The sequence below is a fragment of the Girardinichthys multiradiatus genome, chromosome 12, assembly GCF_021462225.1.
Source record: "Girardinichthys multiradiatus isolate DD_20200921_A chromosome 12, DD_fGirMul_XY1, whole genome shotgun sequence".
Lineage (NCBI taxonomy): Eukaryota > Metazoa > Chordata > Actinopteri > Cyprinodontiformes > Goodeidae > Girardinichthys > Girardinichthys multiradiatus.
In genome coordinates this window covers 14,467,104-14,489,094 of record NC_061805.1, presented here as the reverse complement: position 1 = coordinate 14,489,094, position 21,991 = coordinate 14,467,104, and the positions used below count along the sequence as shown (strand labels likewise).

At 40.4% G+C, this 21,991-nt stretch overlaps 1 protein-coding gene and 1 long non-coding RNA gene across 7 annotated transcripts in view; one reads left to right on the top strand and one right to left on the bottom strand.

Annotated features, from left to right (window-relative positions):
* The window catches only part of LOC124877762, a 33,553-nt gene extending 17,094 nt beyond the window's left edge, over positions 1-16,459 (top strand). The window contains exon 3 of the long non-coding RNA XR_007040598.1: positions 12,758-16,459. This is a non-coding gene — a long non-coding RNA (uncharacterized LOC124877762). The remainder of the gene's footprint in view (positions 1-12,757) is intronic.
* Positions 1-21,991, bottom strand: part of cabin1 (calcineurin binding protein 1) — a 65,930-nt gene that overhangs the window by 7,948 nt on the left and 35,991 nt on the right. For all 6 annotated transcript variants that reach the window (XM_047381237.1, XM_047381239.1, XM_047381240.1 and 3 more), the window contains 4 exons: positions 11,364-11,527; positions 11,185-11,281; positions 10,383-11,066; positions 4,371-4,445 (listed from right to left, as the gene is read on the bottom strand). In XM_047381237.1, the coding sequence (XP_047237193.1) occupies positions 4,371-4,445; positions 10,383-11,066; positions 11,185-11,281; positions 11,364-11,527 (1,020 nt within the window). The remainder of the gene's footprint in view (positions 1-4,370; positions 4,446-10,382; positions 11,067-11,184; positions 11,282-11,363; positions 11,528-21,991) is intronic.

Below are 21,991 nucleotides of genomic sequence, written 5' to 3'. Positions count from 1 at the left end.
GTTAAAGTATTATCTTGTCTACAATTTTACCAAATGGGGAATTAACACTTTTAAATTACATGTTTTTTTAAACGAGGGCTGAATTGTCCCCTGCATCTTGGGTTTTCCCCAAATTGAGAAAGTTAAAATATTATCATATTGTAAATAATAATATTTTTTCCTTTTAACTAGAAACAACCCTGTTCCTTCAAAATATGTTGGTGCGGTATTGCAAATGGTATCAACCCTGGTCTGAGGGAGCTACAGCTAGTTTACAAAGAAGAACGGAGAGAAATGCCAGTTTCTAGTTGTTAAAAAATATCACACATACCACAAAAAGACTTAGAGCTGTATTTGCAGTGAAAGGGGGTTCTAAAAAGTATTCACTCTGTGGTTCCGAATACAAAACCATGCCACACTTTTCAGATTATTTGAAAGTTTGAAAACCATAAATTATTTTCCCTCCACATCAAAATTCTGACTTCCTTTTTGTTGGTCTATAACATAAACTCTTGATGAAATACGTTGAAGTTTCTAGTTCTAACATACCTACTCTTGAAAGAGTTTAAGGCATATGAAAATGTTTGCAAGGAGAGTAAAACACTGGTGTGTATGCAGGCTTTTCAAAAAGCTAAAAGCTAAGCCTTTTAATTTATTCAGGAGAATGTGAGAAGCATAAACACATTTTAAAAAATATCAGAGTGGAAGAGAAATAGATGCTTTCCTCCTAATATGGCATCAAAGGCAGAGCTAACATACACATGCGATAGGAGCTGATTTTCCAGCTCAGCCCTATAAGGGCATTTTGAGGCTGGAAGGACATGCATGACTCAGTAGGAAGCAGGCAAGGACACGGCCTCGTACCGACGCTGAGATCAACTGTTTCAAAGTGCAACCGAAAGGAAAACATGACAGTTATTGGCACAATAGATATCACATTAAGAGCAGTTACATAAAACTACTGAGTAATTATTCAAGTAAGAGCATTCTCATTCATATCTTCACCCTACAGGCCCACACTTTAGCATTAATGCTAACACATCACCCTGCAGAAACATGTGTGTACTTGTTCACATTATGTCACGTTAACAGTCACAAACCTCGCTCTGATTGATTGGAATTGTGATTTGATAGACCAACACAAAGTAGTGAATAATTGTGAAGTGAAAAGAAATGGACACATGGTTTTAGATACGTTTTTATAAAATAAAATTCAGAATAAAATGTGGTATTTTGTTGCAGTTACAGTTGCACCTTTTGGGGTACATCTCTAGCAGCTTAGCACATCTAGAGACCAAATTCTTTCCCCAGCTCAGTCAGATTAGATGGAGGACATCTCTTGAACAGAGTCAAGTCTTGGCACAAATTCTCATTTGGATTTAGGTTTGGACTCAAACTGGGCCACTGTAACTCAAGAATATGCTTTAATCTAAGCCATTCTATTGTAGCTCAGGGTGTATGTGAGGGGTTGCTGTCCTGAAAGGTAAACGTCTGCCCCAGTCTCAAGTTTTTTTACAGCTTCCGACAGGCTTTCTTATGTGGTTGCTCTGTATATCTGCTGAGAAAAACCATACTCACAGCATGACGCTGCTACTAATGTTTCACCATGGGGATGGTGTGTTTAGAGTGATCGTGATACTACTTCTTCTTCATATATAGCAAGTTGCATGTGGGTTCAGTTTTGGTCTCATCTGACCAGAGCACTTTTATCCACATTTCTGTCTCCTGCGTGGCTTGTGGCAAACTCCAAGCAGTACTTCTTATCTCTTACTTTCAACAGCGCCTTTGCTGTTGCATAAAAGCCAGATTTGATGATAAATAAATAAATAATAGATTTTACGGTGACTGAGGAACACAGCATTGTTAACTAATTATTTCTAACAAACTTCTGAGGCTTTCAGAGAACAGCTGAATTTATACTGAGCATAATACTAAGGTGGTCTATTTAATGATTAGGCGAATTCCTAAGAAAACAGGTTGAGCTGGATTTTATTTAAGGGTTTCAGAGTACAGGGGGCTGAATACAGATGCAAGCCACAATTTTTACTTACATAAATGAAATGGAAAACTAAGCTTCTTTATTCCCTTTTTCACTATGATTTGCTACTTTTTGTTGGTGTCACACATTAAGGTCTGGGGTTGAAATGTGACAAAATGTGAAAATATTCAAAAAGGTATGAATTTTCCCACAAGACACCTAGTAAAATATTAAAGTTCACTGTGGCATTGACCACAGAAAGCTCCTTAAGGACGTGTCCACACAGCTGTTTTAGCAAGATTTTACCCTAACCTACAACCACCACCCCCTGTGTCCAAATTTACCTCCCCTCTGACACACACACACACACACACACACACACACACCATGCAATTTGTTGTAACTCTGTCATATTATGATTATGAGCAAGAAACAAAAAGGATCCATCAGAAATTAAAGATCACAGAATTAGGAAAACCTGATTAATTTTGCCAGCGTCTACTTCTCATAAGCCAGAGGTTCAGGGAACATCACCGTGACAACAGGATGTGGGCAGAGAGACCCTTAATGACTGTGTGGGCAGGAGGAGGGACGAGAGGAACATGGAGACTCAGACAGAACGAAGCAGATGCAACTAATGATTCGATGGGGAACATGTTGGAAAAAAAATTAACAAGACAACACATGCTGGAGTTCTAGCAAATTTACAGCTGGGTCAACTTTTTTAGTTACTCTTAGATACATCACGTTACAAACCGGCATTTACACTAATGGAAGGCTGAAAACAATGAAATGTTCGGCCAAAACTGAGTGACTGAAGATGAAACAAACCATGTTTGGGGCTATATTTAGCGTTGGCAAGCTATGGAGACAGACCTCAAGTGTTAATCAGTTTAGCACATTTCAGATGCTGCATTTTTCTGTCCAATAATAAAACAGAACATCTATAGACAATAGGCAGCAAGTCTCCTGAGAAAGTGAGATAAACCAAGAAATCTGCTGATTTTTGGTCTGATCAGCACCCACTGATGACAAATCAGAAAAAAAAAGTCAAAAATCGGATCTTTTTTGGTTCAGTGAATACACCAGTTGTACAGTAGGCATTAAGAAATTTTTCTTATTAACGATGTGTTTAAATATGAAGACAGAGAAACAACAGAGATGTAAAGAAGAGGGAAAGGGGGACTTTCAGCAGAAAGTTACTGTTTTATTCCTTTTAGGATTCCGACCTCGATCAAGATATGTTGGATTCGGAAATACTGGCAGCCTTTTGACAATCGTATGGTTATGGGGAGGATTGATATTCCCTAGAATACACACATGGAGATAATAAAGCCCAGTAATTATCCACACCCCTGGCAGATTCACAGGGTTCCAACACATTTTTAATGTTAAAATTCAACACTTTTCCTCAAAGAAATGTCTTAATTTGTTTTTCTGGAGTTTTCAGATCTTTTTGGACATTGAATACAAAACTTTAATCTTTACCTGCTTGAATAGTAATCAGGTCTAATATCATAAAAATGTTCAAATCATGAAACAAAACAATGCTGAAATTGGCTTTTAAATTTCTAACTGTGGAATAAGGCCATTATATTAAATTGGCTCTATTTCAAACTCTTAGAAATGTAAGGACTTTTAAACAAGGATTAGAGGACACGGACAATTTTATGTACATAGGTAGCCTTTTTGTATTTCTCAAAAAAACTACCACATAAGAATTGCAGTTTTAAAGTTTTGTTTGGCTTTTTAAATCCAATAGAGTAGAGTGTGCATTCAGACACTAAAATCAAAACCAAAGCACTGATCGATAACATGTAGAATTAGGTTTTGAGGTGGCAAATCAACCACACAGTATCACAACACCTCTGTTCGTAATGTAAATAATTAACTCATTTACATTTATGGCAGCGAAGCAAGAAAAAAACTTTTTCAATAATTGTTTTGTACCTTTACATATTATAGTGGTTAAAGATAAAATTGAATTAGCAATTAGTACTAATCTATAAATATGGTATTGGCTGATAAAACATTACATCTAGAGATCAGAAATTAGCTACTTTGATTGGTGCATCTCTGCTATCTGCCAAGAAGAAGGGATGACGACTACGACTACTTCTACACTACTACGAACACTACATCAACAAAATAGTGTATTGTTTAAGGGACCAGATGGCCACATTTGAAAAGAAATTATCAGCTTAAACTTTCACTAAGATAACTAAATAGAGCCCCATAAGTGCAACATTTCTTGCAATACCATTTCCCATTTATGGGAGTATTAACTAAGAGCATTATGTAGAGAAAGGGAAAGTTACATGTTGTTCAGTTTGAGATGTAACTCAGTGGAAAAGGCTCCGAAGAGATAAAGAGATGGTGGAAAAAAAGAAGACAAGAGTATGATGAGCCTTACCTGTCTTTGTGCTGAGGTGGCCAACTGTATCTGGCAGAACTTCACTGCTTGGTCCAGAGCTACATCTTCATCCACCTGGGACAAACAGGTAAAGTAAGGACATTAGCACGGAGCAGCATGGCATAATTAATCAGATTCTGTATCAGAACCTGTTGGATGTCAACAAAGCTTCTGCTTCTGATAAATAGGAAAGAGAAACAGAAGACCTGCATTGTGGCCCCTTTCAGCTTGTGTGGGAGTTGGCAGGCTCAGCCACAGCACAACGCTGCAAACCAAACAGCTGAATGAACAAGATTACAGCCATGTTCTCTGCAGCAGACTGTTTGCAGAGGTTCATTCAAACCCCACCAAGCCACCCCCGCCATGATGTGCGACTTTTCAAACCGCTTCATTAGTTGTATAAGCTAAAAGTCAGGGTTCAGCATGCAACAGTTTCTTGATATCATGTCAACCTTGTATTCACTGTTAAACCACAGACCACCTGTAAGGGTTTTATGAGTCGCTTCTGGTAAAATGACTTATAATCAGCTGGATAGTATTCAAAAAGAAATTCATCTGAACTTCCAGGGGAGGAGTATTTTGAGGAGTTTTGCCTCACATAAGACCCAGACAGTCAAATGTTCTGGCAGCAACAAGAAGCAATCCTGCCTTATTTGGATTTATTTCCCAATCACAATCATATTGTTTGTTGGGGGAGGATGTTAGACAGCCAATGTTTCAAATTCTTTCTTAAATCTTAAATGCCTTTCATTATTTACATTAAAAATAAAACTATTTTATCACATGTGCTCACATATTTCTTTTGTAGTAGTGAGGGATTATTTTTTTATATGTACCAGCATACGAGGAAGTAAATGTACTTCGACTTACCAAGTAATTTAACCTCTTACAAGACAGGTGAGTCAGACTGAGAAGAGTTTGGAGAACCAGCCAGGCTTTCAATAGATGAAAAACCACTACGCTGTCATTAAGAGACAGAGTTTAATTACACCCAAGAGTCTCCACCTGAGGCAGCACTGTGAGCTGTGGCAGAGCTGCACGTAAGGATGATGTCTAGCTGAAGCTCTTTATTGGCAAAACTGAGCCGCTGACATTCAGAACCTGTCAAGCGGAGATCATCAGGGTCATTGTCCACTTAGAAGTTCCTTTTGCAACCGAGGTTTAAATTCCTTGTTAATATCTACATGTTGCTTCAATATTTCCATATAATTGTCTTTCTTCATGATGCCATCTAACTTGTAAAGTGCACCAGTCATTACTCAGCAAAAGAAAATATAAAAAATTGAACAATATGATGCAGCTGTTCTCAGGCTCCCCATTTTTTTCCCCTCAAAACGAAGGGATGGTCATTATGGCCAAACCACAGGATATGCCTCCAGAAATTAGGGTATTTATCCCTGAGTGCATTTTAATGCTGTAATCAGGCTTTCGATGTTGCTTTTGGAATATGGCTTCTTCCAAATCGTCCTTTCAGTCCATGTTAGTACAGAACTTGTTTCATTGTGGAGGGTGCGGCTGGTTGGTGTTTCACCCTGAGCTGTCGTTGCAGTGGTGGTGATGTGGTGTGTTTGTGTGGTTGCGAGTAGGGGCTATCGGCCCCGGGTCCGTGCCGCTGTCCGGGGACTGCTTGCCAGGTGAGTTTGTCCCATCTTGGTGTGAGGTCAGGGGATCTGATATGAGTAAGGTGCTTGGTGGTGTTGCACTTGTAGGCGGAAACTGGGTGGAGTTGCACAGGGTCCTTGCCTTGCCATTGCAGCATGCTGTATGGTGGAGGGCAGGATGCGGCGGGTATGCTTGGAGTGGGGCTGTGTGTGGAGAGTGTGGTTTGTGGATTTGTCTTCATCGGTTTTTCAGGAGTGAAACTCTCCTGTGGGGGTGTGCCCGTGTGGGGGGGGATTCATGGCGTTTGGGTTCGGGGGCATGTTTTCGATATCTGTGTCCTGGTTGGAGGTGGCCCAGTGGGGAAATTCATGTTGGGGGTTCATGGGGGGTGGGAGGCTCATGGAGTTGAGATCCGAAATTGTCCTGGGACGGCCCTGTTTGGCAGACTCGTTGGACCGCTCTTTTGTTCGTGGCCCCCTCTCTGGATGGGGACAGGGGACTTTGGGGCCCAGGGTCGGGGTTGCTCGGGTTTGGCTGGTGCCAGCACTAGTCTGGACTGGTGCTCGGACAGTCTGCCTGTCTTCACCCCAGAATGAAGGGGACACCACATCCTGGGTCCGGGGGCTAGTTGCCTCTCTAGGGTATCGGTACCTAGACCTGGGAGTATAGAGTATATATGGGGAGTGCAAGTGAGTGTACGGCATCCATTGTTGTGTGTCTGCACGTTGGGTGTGTGGGTGTTGTGTGTATGCACGAGGGTGGGAATGAGTGATTGTGAGCGAGCGCCTGTTTTTGTGGGTCCTATGGGGCAGGTCTGTGGCTCCTCACACTCACCATTACAAATTTTTATGGAGAATATATGCACCCATAGGTGTTTCGATGCAGGTGTTAACAGATACACAGATGTTCGATATTGAGCTGCAATTGCCCCTAAATACATCTTGCATTTAATAGTACTATGTGTTTTCAGTAACATTGCTGTTGCTATATATGTGTTTCTGCAAGTGAAGAAACAGTCCATTAGGGGTGTTATCTTGTATTTTCTTCATCCTTCTTTCTCTCTATTCTTTTCTCCTTCTCTCCATTTTTCCTTTTTGCCCCAACTTTCTCTCTCTCTTGCTTCTTCTATTTTTCCATTTTTGTTTCCATCTCCATGTACATTGCTATTGAAATAATTCTGAAGCAGTATCTAATAAAGTGTGTGTGTGTATATATATATATATATATATATAGTACAGACCAAACGTTTGGACACACCTGATCCAAAGAGTTTTCTTTATTTTCATGACTATGAATATTGTAGCTTCACACTGAAGGCATCAAAACTATGAATTAACACATGTGGAATTATATACTGAACAAAAAAAGTGTGAAACAACTGAAAATATGTCTTATATTCTAGGTTCTTCAAAGTAGCCACCTTTTGCTTTGATTACTGCTCTGCACACTCTTGGCATTCTGTTAATGAGCTTCAAGAGGTAGTCACCTGAAATGGTTTTCACTTCACAGGTGTACCCTGTCAGGTTTAATCAGTGGGATTTCAAGCCTTATAAATGGGGTTGGGACCATCAGTTGTGTTGTGCAGGAGGTGGATACAGTACACAGCTGATAGTCCTACTGAATAGACTGTTAGAATTTGTATTATGGCAAGAAAAAAGCAACTAAGTAAAGAAAAACGAGTGGCCATCATTACTTTAAGAAATGAAGGTCAGTCAGTCCGAACAATTGGGAAAACTTTGAAATTGTCCCCAAGTGCAGTCACAAAAACCATCAAGCGCTACAAAGAAACTGGCTCACATGAGGACCGCCCCAGGAAAGGAAGACCAAGAGTCACCTCTGCTGCGGACGATAAGTTCATCCGAGTCACCAGCCTCAGAAATTGCAGGTTAAGAGTAGCTCAGATTAGAGAACAGGTCAATGCCACACAGAGTTCTAGCAGCAGACACATCTCTAGAACAACTGTTAAGAGGAGACTGTGTGAATCAGGCCTTCATGGTAAAATAGCTGCTAGGAAACCACTGCTGAGGACAGGCAACAAGCAGAAGAGACTTGTTTGGGCTAAAGAACACAAGGAATGGATATTAGACCAGTGGAAATCTGTGCTTTGGTCTGATGAGTCCAAGTTTGAGATCTTTGGTTCAAACCACCGTGTCTTTGTGCGGCGCAGAAGAGGTGAACGGATGGACTCTACATGCCTGGTTCCCACCGTGAAGCATGGAGGAGGAGGTGTGATGGTGTGGGGGTACTTTGCTGGTGACACTGTTGGGAATTTATTCAAAATTGAAGGCATACTGAACCAGCATGGCTACCACAGCATCTTGCAGCGGCATGCTATTCCATCCGGTTTGCGTTTAGTTGGACCATCATTTATTTTTCAACAGGACAATGACCCCAAACACACCTCCAGGCTGTGTAAGGGTTATTTGACCAAGAAGGAGAGTGATGGGGTGCTGCACCAGATGACCTGGCCTCCACAGTCACCGGACCTGAACCCAATCGAGATGGTTTGGGGTGAGCTGGACTGCAGAGTGAAGGCAAAAGGGCCAACAAGTGCTAAGCATCTCTGGGAACTCCTTCAAGACTGTTGGAAACCCATTTCAGGTGACTACCTCTTGAAGCTCATCAACAGAATGCAAAGAGTGTGCGGAGCAGTAATCAAAGCAAAAGGTGGCTACTATGAAGAACCTAGAATATAAGACATATTTTCAGTTGTTTCACACTTTTTTGTTCAGTATATATAATTCAACATGTGTTAATTCATAGTTTTGATGCCTTCAGTGTGAAGCTACAATATTCATAGTCATGAAAATAAAGAAAACTCTTTGAATGAGAAGGTATGTCCAAACTTTTACGTACGTACGTACATACATACATACAAGTACAGCATTACGTTGTTAGCTGTAATGCTAACAATGTAAATCTGTTCTGGTTCTGCATGGCACTTAGACAAAAATTCTGAGCGCAACTCTGCCAAACAGGACGTTACAAAAAAAAAAAAAAAAGGTTACATCCCTTCTTATAACACGTATGTAAACATCTGACTTTAAATGGATTTTATATTATATGGACGCCTCTGATTTGTGACAAAATAATAAACGCTTGTCTGTAACAGCATTTTGGATCTCCACCTTTTTCTCTGTTCCAGAGCAATTGTTTCTGCAGACAGTTTCTTCAGGAAGTACAACAGATGGCTCAGTTGAAATAAAATAAAAGCGACAAAATAGTTTAATCAATCTGAAAGCCAATCACTGGTATTTAAAATCTAAAAAAAAAAACTAAACAAAAACCAATCAAACAAAGTAATGTTAAGATTTTCATGGTCTCATAATCAATGCGTTAATCCCAAATTCTAGGGTTTTCTGTTGTGCTTTTTGTAATGTAAATTAAGCGTAACAAGCTGAAATTAGGACTGTCTGCTCCATTAGCCAGCTAGCAGTCAGCTATAAGAACGATGGGCTGCGCCCCTTTAGCTTTCACACCATGAACATGTGTTTTGCAACTGGAAATATTTCCAACCAGCTGAATTAGTCTTTTTTGTGTGCATTGGAAAATTGCAGGAGCTTTGTTTCAGCCAAGTGACTCTCCAACAATGGGTGGGGGGTTGGTTACACTTGGGAAAACTCAGCATCACATTACAAATGACTTTAAATTGTTGGAATGCTATGATGGAAATTTTCAGCAGTTTTAAAACCAACTGGTTAAAACTAGGGTGGCACTAGCAGAACATGCAATAATATTGGTGAATGTTGCGATAACCATATGACTATAATAAACAATTGTTGATGTCTTTCTGCTTTGGGTTTATATCAAACTCAGATCCCGTATCGACATCTGTTGTTTTCGCATTGATCAATAACTTGACCAAATTACCATCCTCTTTAAACATTTTAATGCTGCATAAACAAGTGTGAAACAATAATTTGCAGACATAGAGCCTGAATGCATGGAATCTGCATAATTAGTTAACATTCATTACGGTTGAGGAGTTCTTCATTATTTGTACATTTTTAACACCGTTATTGCGATAAAAATGTCCTATATTTTGCAGCCCTAGTTTACACATTGCTTAACCTCGTTTTGGAAACCAGCCTATGCCTAAGCAGTGATTCGACCTTGTAATTTCACCACAAAAATGCCATTTCAGTTTCCTGTTAAATGAGTAAGAGGAAAACGACAAAAATCACAGAGGTTAAATTTATGCTTTGTAGCAGCCCCTGAAAATTTAGATGAGGGAAATTCCCTCTTCTTTTGTTACTAATTCTGTTAGGAAAGGTATTTCCCAAACAGAAATCATCAGAAGAGGGTTATACTCAGCATTCATGACTTCACATACATAAAATGACAGCAGTAATGTTATGCATGCATACACAGCAGAGCTGAGCACTATGCAACATATTTTGAGAGGTTTACCTGTTTAATGAGCATATATGTCTCGGACATTATCTTCTCAATGCGTCTCAGGTCGTAGGTCATGATTTTCTGCCCTTGCTGCCAAACTCTGTAGGCATCAAGTAGTAGGGTTTTTCCGGACTCTACATCGTCTATAAGTTTCCTTTTCCTGTTTGGTTTTCGTAGTAAGGCCTGATCAGTCCCTCCTGCTGCGACAGCGACTTTTGGTGCAGACACCTGCAGCTGCTGCTGTCTCGAACTGATGCTCAGCTCCTCCAGAGACAGCTCTGGTGCACGGCTAGTTTCAGTCACCTTCTGCTGGGTTTCCAAGCCCCCCAGGGAGGCCTCCGTCTCTGTTTGGTTGCCCTGAGAGTCTGTGGTAGTGGGGGGCTTCCTCCAGACGTAAGATTCCATTTCCATTGGTTCATTTGGCCCTCCTTTGTTCCCTTCATTACCAGCAGTCTCCACCTTCCCAGGAAAGCCCTCTTGAGCTATACTCCCTTTATCTGCTGACAGTGGTGTTAGGGTTATCTGAGCCTGGGAGGCTTCCCTGGGGCCAGTATCAGTGACACCGGCTCCCTCTGTAAGCCCAGACTTTTTAGGCAGCGCATGTTTGCAGTCCTCGGAACTGGGCCTGCCGGATGTGTCCGTTGTGGTCATCTCCCCCATGGAGGGTGCAGGCACTTTGTGTAGCTGCTCAGACACCTGAAAGAAGGCAGAAGCTGTCAAAACATGAAGTGGGTGCATGCCAGACATCTGCAACCTCAAGCCACTTGGGGTGTTTTTTTTTTAACATTTACAACAGTGGCCTGTTCTTTCTTACCCCTGTGAGACTGCTTAGATTGTCCTCCAGGACTTTTACAGTTAAGAAAAATGCTCTCTTGGTCAAAACCTGGCGATCAACATCCCGTAAATATTTCCTTTGTTGAAAACAAGAAGAAATGTCATGGAGCCAAAAAGTTAAGACCACAAACAGTATAATTGTATATATGATGTACTTACTTTCCCTGGTCAGGGTTTTTGTGTAGCATGAAAGAGACTTTTAGTAATGTGTTGTGATCCTTGAGCTGAGACAGCACCTCCAGCAAAAGGACAACAGAACGATTCATATGAGACGCAAAACTTCCTGGGCGATCAATCTCATCCACTGGAATACGCCAGATGCCCTGGAGTGGAAGAGGAGAAAAGAAGTAAACAAAGCAGGATGATATTTTTTCCTGGTGTATCATTATTATTACTGCAAGCATTTTCACTTAAATTTCCTTATCATGGAGACTTGAGGAACTCAACACCACTATTAATAGGACCCCGATAGATTCCTGTTTTAGTATATATTACGTTCTCTTTATGGATATTGTGGGAGTGGCCTTTGTAAGGCATACTACTCGGTAAAATGTATATATACACGTGGAAAATTAAATAAAAGTTAAAGTGAAAAAAAAAATCTTATTATGATCCAAATCTGCTTTGGGCCCTGATCAAGGATTTTTTAATAATCAGGAAGGTAGGTTGTAGGTCTACACTGTGCAGCCGCATATTACCCAAACAATGACAGGCTCCTGCACCCTCTATATGGTGGGACCTGGTGTTTGCTCAGATGTGGTTCAGACATCCCAAGCTGTTCTGTGAGCTATGAAGAGCACAACTGAAGCAGTAATCCTTACACTTTCTAATTTTGAAAAAAACAAAACAAAGCGCTAAGTTTATGAAGCAAGTCCTGTCTGCAAGTTATTTAACTGGAACGACAGTAAAATATGTTTAAAGCGTTAACAAATCATATCAAAACTGACAGGAAACATGCTAACATTACCATAGCATTCCTGCCTACTGCTATAGATGAAAAAATTACCATGAGCAAAGTGCGAGTTTATTAAAGAGTGAATGTGTCGAGCCAGACATACCTTAAAAATAGGGCTGCACAACGTCAAAAACACGTTAATATTGGTAAATATTGCAAAAACAATTATCAGGTGTGAGATATGCCTACCTTCCTCTCATTCTTATCTCTGCTTTTATGATTCTGTGAGCTTTAGCATCTGCCTCCATTCCAAACCATCCTTAGCAATATGAAAATTGTACGAATTGATATTGCAATGATGATATATTCACGATATATTGTGGAGCCCTAATTGCAATACTGTTCAATATAGCAAAGCTAAAATAACTTCAATTAACTTACATTTGCTCTTTGTTGTGCATTGCATAATGTCCTCTCCCTTTTCCTGAATGTAATCATCTTGCTTACAACAATCTAAGAGTAGTGGACATAAAATGCTGTTCAAGTCTATACAACTGGCTAAATGACACTATTGGCAAGCAGTGTGTGAATGCATAGAAATCTGAAATATAATAGCCCACCAAATATTGTATACTAATTAAAGCAGTGGATGTTTTAGGACAAATGATGTTTTTCGAACCAGGAAAAGTTGTAGCAGCATATTGAGGCAATATATGGAGAAGATATCAGCTTCTATCAAGAAAAATAAGACTGCAGCATCCAAAATGTCATAGGTGAGTGCTACAAAAATCACAGTACTAATGTAGACCATGTAAAACTGCAATTTGTAATTTATTGTTTTTTATTCATACAAAGTATATGACATTTTAATGAAATACTGGACTGGGAATCTGTATCAGACGGTTAACCATTGCTAAACAACTTTGATCTGCATCAGGGACAAAATAATCCTTATTTAGACATCCCTATTCCTGAACACCATGATTATGATTATTTTAAGCCAGTATTAATTATAAAACAAACTGTCCAGTTACACAACACTTAATGTAAAATTTAAGCCTGTGTTGGCATGCCCCCTCTTTGCTTCTAAGGCCTGTGGTATTTCTGACCTAGGAAACAATTAACAGCAAGACATGGGGAAAAAATGGGTTCTGAAAGATGGGAGAACCAGTTTAAGTAAATCACACGCCATTCAAAGAAGCCCTAATGAGGGGAAGGAAAGGCTTCCAGACAGATCCTGTGGACGAGCTGGTCTTGTAGCAGGTGGTAAGGAGGAATTGGGGTAAACTTTATCTCTAGGTACACATAATAGGCAGCCTCATTAGTGTTCAGTTCTGTCCATGACTTGTAACAAACCAGCAGACAAGCTGCCAAGAACTGATGAAAGATATTTTTTTGTTTGATAGAAGCATCCTTTTACAGAGAGCACATGTCCACTCAGCAGGAAAACTGAGGCAGGCCGAAGCGCTCTGAAGTTACTGACGCGGTGCAGATGGTGCTCGGGCGGAGAACGGACTATAATCAGAAAGCATGTGGCCCATAGCTCAGGCCACATACTCGTGTGTGAAACAAAAACAGAGATGACAGTATCAGGATGGAGCTAAACAAATGAGATGGCTCCAGCCACTCCTGCTGGAGGAAAGATGGAGCTGGGCGACCCTAATAGGATTCAAGGATTTTTATTGTCATACCAGCTCACATTTACATGTTAAGGAATGAAATTCGGACTCAAGTCCCGGTTAAGAAGCCTAATACTTAATAAAACTAAGTCTACAGACAACTCCAGATTGTCAGATGACATTTTCAAAGCCAGTGGAGAGGAACCCAACAAAGCCAAATCCTGGGGAGCTAAGTAGGGACTACATGTGACGTGAACAGACTGCTTTTCACCGATTGGCCATGGGGAGAGAGGAAATTAGAAGGTTTTCATTGAGACGGTGCAGGTAAAAGTTAATAAAACTCAAGAGCAACTGCAATAATATTAAGGACCACGGTGGCCGGAGCAGGTCAAACATGTAATTTTACCATTTACAGATCATAAACCATGCCTGAAGGCTGACAGAAAAGAAAAAGGATGAATCACCTTTCTGAATTACATGCAGGCACAGTGCTGTATGTAATAACACCCTAAACCAGCTGATCACACATAAAATCAGCTGTTCAGAGGTACAAACATTTCCCCCAAATCACACAAAACAAAACCACCATAAAACAACGTGTTTGGTTCGGAAATTTATTTACAGTCCTTAAGCGAACCAGCGTCTGCCGGAGGTTCAGCCGTTGGGGGGGTCAGTGGAAACATAACAGTTACCGTACCAAGTAGAGCGAAAGCAAGTGGAGCAGAGCCGCGTCGACTAAAACGAGCCAGTGGAAAATGGGCAAAAGTCTTCTGAGAAAAACCACAACTTTTATTTTAAACTTTCCTATAAAAAAAAAATTTGAATTCTCAGTTCAAATGGGTTGCTTAGTTATAAACTGTTGCCCTAAGTTATGGTCTGGTCTGAGGTCCTTTCAGACAGATGTCTACAAAAACACTCCTAAGAAAAATATGGGACTAATGCATGTCTGATCGGAATATTTGTTATTGTCAAAATGATGGAATCGAGCAGAGTTTTGGGAAGGTTTTACCCTTTCAATGCACGGATTATGAAAAGCCTCTAACAAGAGAAGAACAAGCACGATGGGGGTGGGGGGGTGCTCATATAGAAAGACATGTCTAAAGCAGGAGAGTTGTTCTTCATCAGAGTACCATCCAGCAAATCTCTTTAGGGAAAGCAGAGCCACGGGTTTACACAGATTATGCTGCAACCAAACAGCTAAAGCAGATTTGTAAGACTTTTACTGCAATAATTTTAAGCATCTTTTCCCTCCCATATTCAGTCGGGCATGGAAAAATGTTCCCGCTGCTTGAAAAACTGTGACAGCTTTGGCATGGATGCAACAACACATCATGAGTGAATCAGATTCAGATTAAAATACAAAGCAAAAAAGAGGAAAGAATCCTTTTAAGAATGAGAACTGACTTTTTTTGTAGATCATTAAGATAAACATTTGAAATGACGATGTGCTGCGTTATTGGCAGCAGAGAACGAGAAAACATCCCAGCAGTTTATGACCCATATGTATAAGCTTCTAGGTCAGGCTCACAACAACACTTTCAGTGTGGCTGTTACTGATTAAAGACCAACATTTAGCCATTTTCATAAACAGTAAGGCAGTTAAAATCAGGATAAAGGTAAAACAGATGTAGGGAGCTAGTTGAAAGAAAACTAGATTTTCTACAGTATTCATAAAATTATCATTGCAATATTCAGCAACAGTGTCCCAGTTAGATATATCTTTCTTTTTGGGTCCTCGTCCACTATGTGAGCCAAATGAAGTTGAGGCGTTCAACAGGCGTCACAGCTTTCTAACATCACAGGAAGTGAGCTTTATAAGACTTAGCTATTTCTTAGCTATTTCCGCTGGAGCCGAGATCGGTTACCATGCAACGGTGGCACATACCTGGAGAATCAGAAGTTCGCAGGTGGCTTTTCCATCCATTCTCAATTACTTGCCAACTTTATGAGAAGCTTGACAGAGCAACAAATCTTGCTGGGATAAGACCAGAAGATTTACTATACCAACCGATGGCATGTCTGTAGCACGCAACTTAAGTAAGAAAAACCCACAGAGGTTTTCCAAATAAGATAAATTTGTCCTTTTTTTGTTGCGTTCCAGTCAACTGTCAAAGTCCTTCATTTTTCCCTTTTTGCCAAAGTTGGAGAAGTTAACCGTTGTAGAGTTTGTCACGGACACGTGACGAATGAAGCTCCCCTTCTTCTACTTGCTGCTCCAAAGAAGACTACACCAAGCAATCTTCCCTTTTGTCGGTACTGTAGAAATTGCCTGGGCAGGATAAAGTAGGATCCTTGGGGTCATTTAGAATCACCATTCATTTAACCCAATGTGTTTTAAATTGAATGTTGCATGTAATGCTTTGTGGAAGTTATGCGGAACCGTATGATGGCTGTTTAATATTGTTGGACTCCGAAAAGCGGCAGCACAGTACAGTTGGATGCCGGAGCGCTGACTCAGTTGGAGTATTTTTTATGCAGATTGAGGCTACGACCTGAGCCTCATGTTCGTCTCCATTGTTCCATCGTTTACGGGCCTTTGTGTATTTCCACGGAGTTCCCGCTATGGGGGTTTTATGACTGTATGCTGGAGTAGCTGTTAGCAGGTACAGAACTAAGCGACTCCTGAAGGCGCTGCCTGTGTGGAAACCCATTGCCTCCCACTGATCTTTCTTTATATATTCCAAGTGAATCTGAAGCTTTGATCCAGTCCCACAGTCCATAAACTGCTAGTTTAATCTCCATCTGCCCCTCAGCATGCATCTTTAGTTTTGGTTGTTAATTTACCCCTTTCGTAGAATAGTGCATTCTTAATTAGGTGAAAGTTGTTAAACATGATTAGTTGGTTGTAAGAGGGACTATTGGTTTATGAAATCTTCACAGAGATGAAGAGACAGTGTTTGTGTTTATTTTGCATTAGATTATCTGTCAAAATAAGGTTACTGTTCAACACCATTCAGAAAAACAGTTGATAACAGTGACATTTGGTGTGGTTTTGGTCAATAATTATCAATTATTAATTAATTAATCAATTATTAATTAACTAATGATAATTAACTAATTGTGTTTATTAAGTCCCGTGAGCCCAATAATCACACCACCAGTGTATCTCTGATTTCTATTTGTAAGAAATGATTTTTGATTACAATTTTGTTCTTAATTATAATTTTTGCTAAATATGTATAATCATAATCCCTTACATTCTAATATCATGCAGCCCTATTCTCTAGATAATACACACAGGCTGATGTTTCAGTAATTCCTGCCAGCCTATCAGAGCTAACCTTGCTAATCTGCTAAAGACAAAATTTTAAATGTGAACTCTGCAGCTGTTTTCTCGTCCATGAGGTGTGATGTCGCTTCTGCTGTTAACGTGAATAAATGAATGATTGTTCAGGGTAGAAAGAAAACAACAAAATAAAAAATGTTGAATGCCGTTTTTAGATTTTCTCATATTATAGTTCTTAAAACTAAATTTGAATCGACTCCCATCTGTATCAGACCTCAAACCTTTACAAAAACAGAGTTGAAAAAATCAGCCACAAAACTCTGATGCATCTCTGCTTTCATAGACCTGACAAAAAATGTAATGTGAACTTGCTGCATCTTTAAACATTACAACTGAATCTAACTGCAACACGTTTTTTTTCCCCCTTCCAGATGAACAACATAAAGCTAAACTTGATAATATGTAAACTTTAAAAAAAAAAACATCTGGAGCCAGATCCATGACCCTTTGTCGACCTACTTCTTCTAATCATGTTGTGACATACCACTCATAACAGATGCCCAAAAATGAACAATAAGAAAGTTGCACAAACTGCTCTGTACATTTGCCTCAGAGCACGATCACAGGACATCTATGGTGGCGAACAACTGCAGCTCAGTTGGTCACGAGAATTTTACAAAAGCTCTTTATAGTTGCAACTCTAAAACACAGCGAGATTCCTGGTGAAGTGTAGCAAAATGCAATAAAGCAACTCACCATCACCAAAGAAAGCTACTCCACAGCGCTTGTGCTAGTACTCTTTTGGACAGTTTCCTGCTAGTCGTCAGCAGAACCTGCAGCCCAGGCAGCGCCTCCACCTTGAATTAAAAAAAAAAAAAGAAAAAAAGAGGCTCACGCTCTAAGAGCAAGTGGCGGGCTGCGGTCGGGTGCTAGGGTGGTGGGAGCTGCTGAAGAGGAGACGAGGGAAGCACAGCTGCACATGGCAGAACAGGAACAGAAAACGAGAATGGCAGCTGCCTTGGCAAGACGAGAAACAGCACCGTAGTCAGGGGCAATGAGCTCAGGATGCCACTGACAAACAAGCTGACTCGATCCTCTCCTGATTTCAAACACTGCCATCTCAAAACAAAAACGCCCACGGACTTTAGCTGCGCTCTACTCTGACCCCAGCTTGCTGGAGTTCTCTCCTCCCTCGCCCCCCTCATTTTGTTTTTCTCCCACTATATAGAACAGAAGGGCCAATCACCGTGGGCCTTTGCCAGCCAATCAGAGCCTGGAGGAGAAAAGCCCTCCCACTAGTGTACACCCACATAATAAACACGCACACACACTTACAAACACACACGTACAAACAGGGCAGTGAGAGAAAGAGAGAGTAATAAGAAAAAACAATGAAACAGAGAGGAGAAGAGTGGAGGGAAAAAAACAAACTAGAGATGGGATTGAGCTTGATCAACCAGTAGACTCAGCATCAGGAAAAGAACACAAACAACCCTAAATAAATACATTCTGAGCTCCTCCATGAGTATAATGAGAGGAATCAACAAGCAAAACAAGAAGAAACATTACACTCAAAATGTTCAGAAAATAAATCCTAAATGTACAACAGTAGCCGTCAGGACAGTGCTGCCTGAACAGCCAGCAGTGCTACGACAGCATCCCTCACCTTCTCCTCTTTGTTTGTCCCTCTCCAGCTGGCCATCAAACACACACAGAGTGTAAACACACCTGGTTTTTCCTGCTTCCTGTTGTGTAAGTGAAAGAACAAGTCTCCACCAGTTAAACGGAGAAAAAGAAGGCAAAGGAATGTATGCTGGCTGCCAGGAAAAATCCCTCCATGCAAATCCAAATATCAACTTCGACAATGTAGATTCACTGTACCATTACCCCTCCTCCTCCTCATAGAAAAAAAATCAAACCAAAACAATGTTCTCTTGAGTAAGGCTCCACCTCCAGAACATTACACAGCTGAACATCAAACCACAGCGAGTAATGAAAGTGTAACTGCTCCCCCAGAGAACTGGGCTAAGCTAATGTAACAAGACTCAGAGGCCTTCCTGTAAGCAGGTAAATTGGTTAGAAAGGCTCATTTTGACCACCAACCGTTAAATGACTAAATATTTTGCAACATAGACGTCCATTTTCCCTGGAGCTCTCTGAGTGGACATCAGTGGGAGGAAGAATATGTAAGCAATATGTAAGTATGTGTGTGTGGTGTGGGGAGAGAAAGCACGAGGTAAAACGGTGCCTCAGTGGAAGAACAGACTACTCACAACTACTCCAATGTTTTTCCTGAGCAGCTCGTGGGCCACCAACTGGAGCACAGTATTTTATTGAATAAACCTTATGTTCTGTAGCAAAGGCTGGGAATAAATGTAATACAATAACCGTGTGAGATTACATACAATTAAGGTCTTTTTATGCTATTTTTAATATTTGCAATGTCTGTAAATAATCCTACAACTACAGTGGCTCTCAAAAGCCTACACAGCCCTTTAAAAATGCCCGGTTTTTGTTATGTAAAAAAATAACACCATCAAAAATGTCTTTTCAAAACCTTTTCCACATTCTATAATTCATCACAATTCAACTTCAAAACAAACATGTGCTTGAGGAGAATTGTAAAACAAGTATATAATAAAAAGCTGCAATAACCTGGTTGCATAAATGTACAGTACAAAAAAAAGTAGCTTCAGGCCCAAAATATTACAATACTGACTTCACCAAACCTTCAAATGATGCAGTGTTACTTTTCTTGTAAAGTATAGGTCACCCACACCCTAACCATTTTATATCTGTAACAGGAACAGTAATACAGGTTTACTGGTTAAATAAAAGGGAGCTGGGTTCTAGGAATCCTTTATAAATAATGCAACACAACCAGATTTGGATAATTTCGTTAAAGCAGTATGTCGGTTACTTTATGGAGGCCTCCGTAAACGTAATGCAGCCAAACCATCAAGGCAATGTAGGGCATCATAACCTACATTTGAAGAGAAGGAAAAACAGTGACATAGTGATTTTTAGAGCAATATATAGGGGGAATATGCTGTTTAGGTTTCTATTACAAGTAAAACACAGGGTGATGTTTTCGACAACTTTCAAGTGAAGGATTGAGGCTTCATTCTCACTGCACCATCAAAGAGGGCCTTATAGCATTTTTGTAGCCACAGTATGTTAAGAATGAGGGAGGTATTTCTGATCTAATGTGTGATGGTATTTTGCACAGTACAGCCGAGGAGTTCTGGTCTCTTTACCTGCATTCTGACAACAAGATGCTGTTCATCAAAATGATTATAACTTTGGGTTGTTATTTTTTTTTTTGGTGTTCCATGGGCCATTCTATGTTTAAATTTCAGCTCTGGCTGTATGTTTCGGTTCCAGGCCTGCTGAAGAAAATCTCCCCACCGCATCACCATGTTTCCCAGTGAGAACGGTCTGTTCAGGTTGATGTGAAATATTAGATTTTCTTCTCATAAAGCTTTTTGAATTTTGGCCATAAAGTTTCATTTTGGTCGCATCTGACCAGAACTCTCCCCACATGTTTACCGTTGTTGGGATTATGATTATTGATTAATTAATATTTATCAATAATTATAATTAAAAATCATAATTTGAGAAAATTAATTTCTTAACCAAAAATACTCATTTATGAATCGAGACCAGAGATGTCTTCTGGTGTTGTAATTGTGGCTCAACGCCTTTGATAATTACAACCGTTAAATACTCAGTAATAATTGATAACTATTACCAGAGATGTCACTGTTTAATCAACCGTTTCTGCCGAAACGTGTGGAACTTTAACCTTATTTTGACTGACAAATCACTCTCGCACAAAATAAACACAAACGACTTCCCTTTAACTATGTGAATATTTATTAAATCAACAGCCTGATACAATCCACTATCCGATTCAATAATCTTCACCTAATCAAACATGCAAAGTTCTACACAAAAGGGTAAAATATCTACCTAAACAAAATAAACAAAACAGCAGTGGGTGTGTATGAGATCAAACCAGCAGTTATGGCAGTTATGGCAAAATAAAAAGGGAATATGGTTGAACGAAGCTTTGGAAGCGCAGCCCGCCAGAAAGTGTAGCTCAGTGAGATACAGGCAGTCATAAAACATCCCCCAACGCTGGGGATGTTCGAGAACACAAAGGGTTATAAAACCTTTGGCGGCAACTCATAAAACATGAAGTTGAAGACAAAGAAAATGGTTGATTTTCACCATAAGGTTATTATAGCAGTCCAGTTTCACAGCGCACCTGCTCTCAGGTGTTCACACGGCGAAAGCACAATCTTGCGAGACTCGGCGGCCTCAGAGAACAACAGTAATCACGTTTCAAAAGAACAATGGCATGCACATACAATTCAGAACACATTAGACTCTAAGTGGCGATTCTACATCGCACTATAACCTCCTCTGCCCTGCCCAAGCTATTCCTAATTAAGAAATAAAAATAAAAGGTGGATTTTACTTGTCGTTGCCTCCTCTGAGCAGAGGGAGAGTGAGGTGGGGTGAAGAGTTCCACGCGTCCGCGGATACTCAGCGAAGCAGTCCGTTTTCTTCCTTGGTGGCCTCCATGGCAGAAAGGTAGAAAAATTATGATGAACCGTCACTAGTCGACTGGTACAAAACAAGGAGGGAAAGTTGCGTCTCCTTGAAACTCCGTGGTTTTTTGGTTACGTGTTAAGCTCACGTCTTCGATCGGCAAAGTGAAATTTCTGGCCTTCTTATTCCAGAAACCTCTTTCATGAATTTTTTGTTGGCCAACGAAGGAGAATAAATGAAGAATCCACGTGGGACCTCTTCTTCTCCAGAGGGATGCTTCAGTTGCATGGTAACCGTGTCGAGGTCCCCAGCTGAAGGCAAGGATTAAAGCGTTCACCTTCTTATATTACCTCCTGTGACGTCAGACTTGGGACGGCCCCGTCATATCAGCCGCAGTGGCCGCTGGGATTTGTAGTAACGGACTGTCCTGGGATACAAAATGGCCGATAACGCCGGAAGGCCTGGTAGCATCCAGCAATGTGCAAATGGT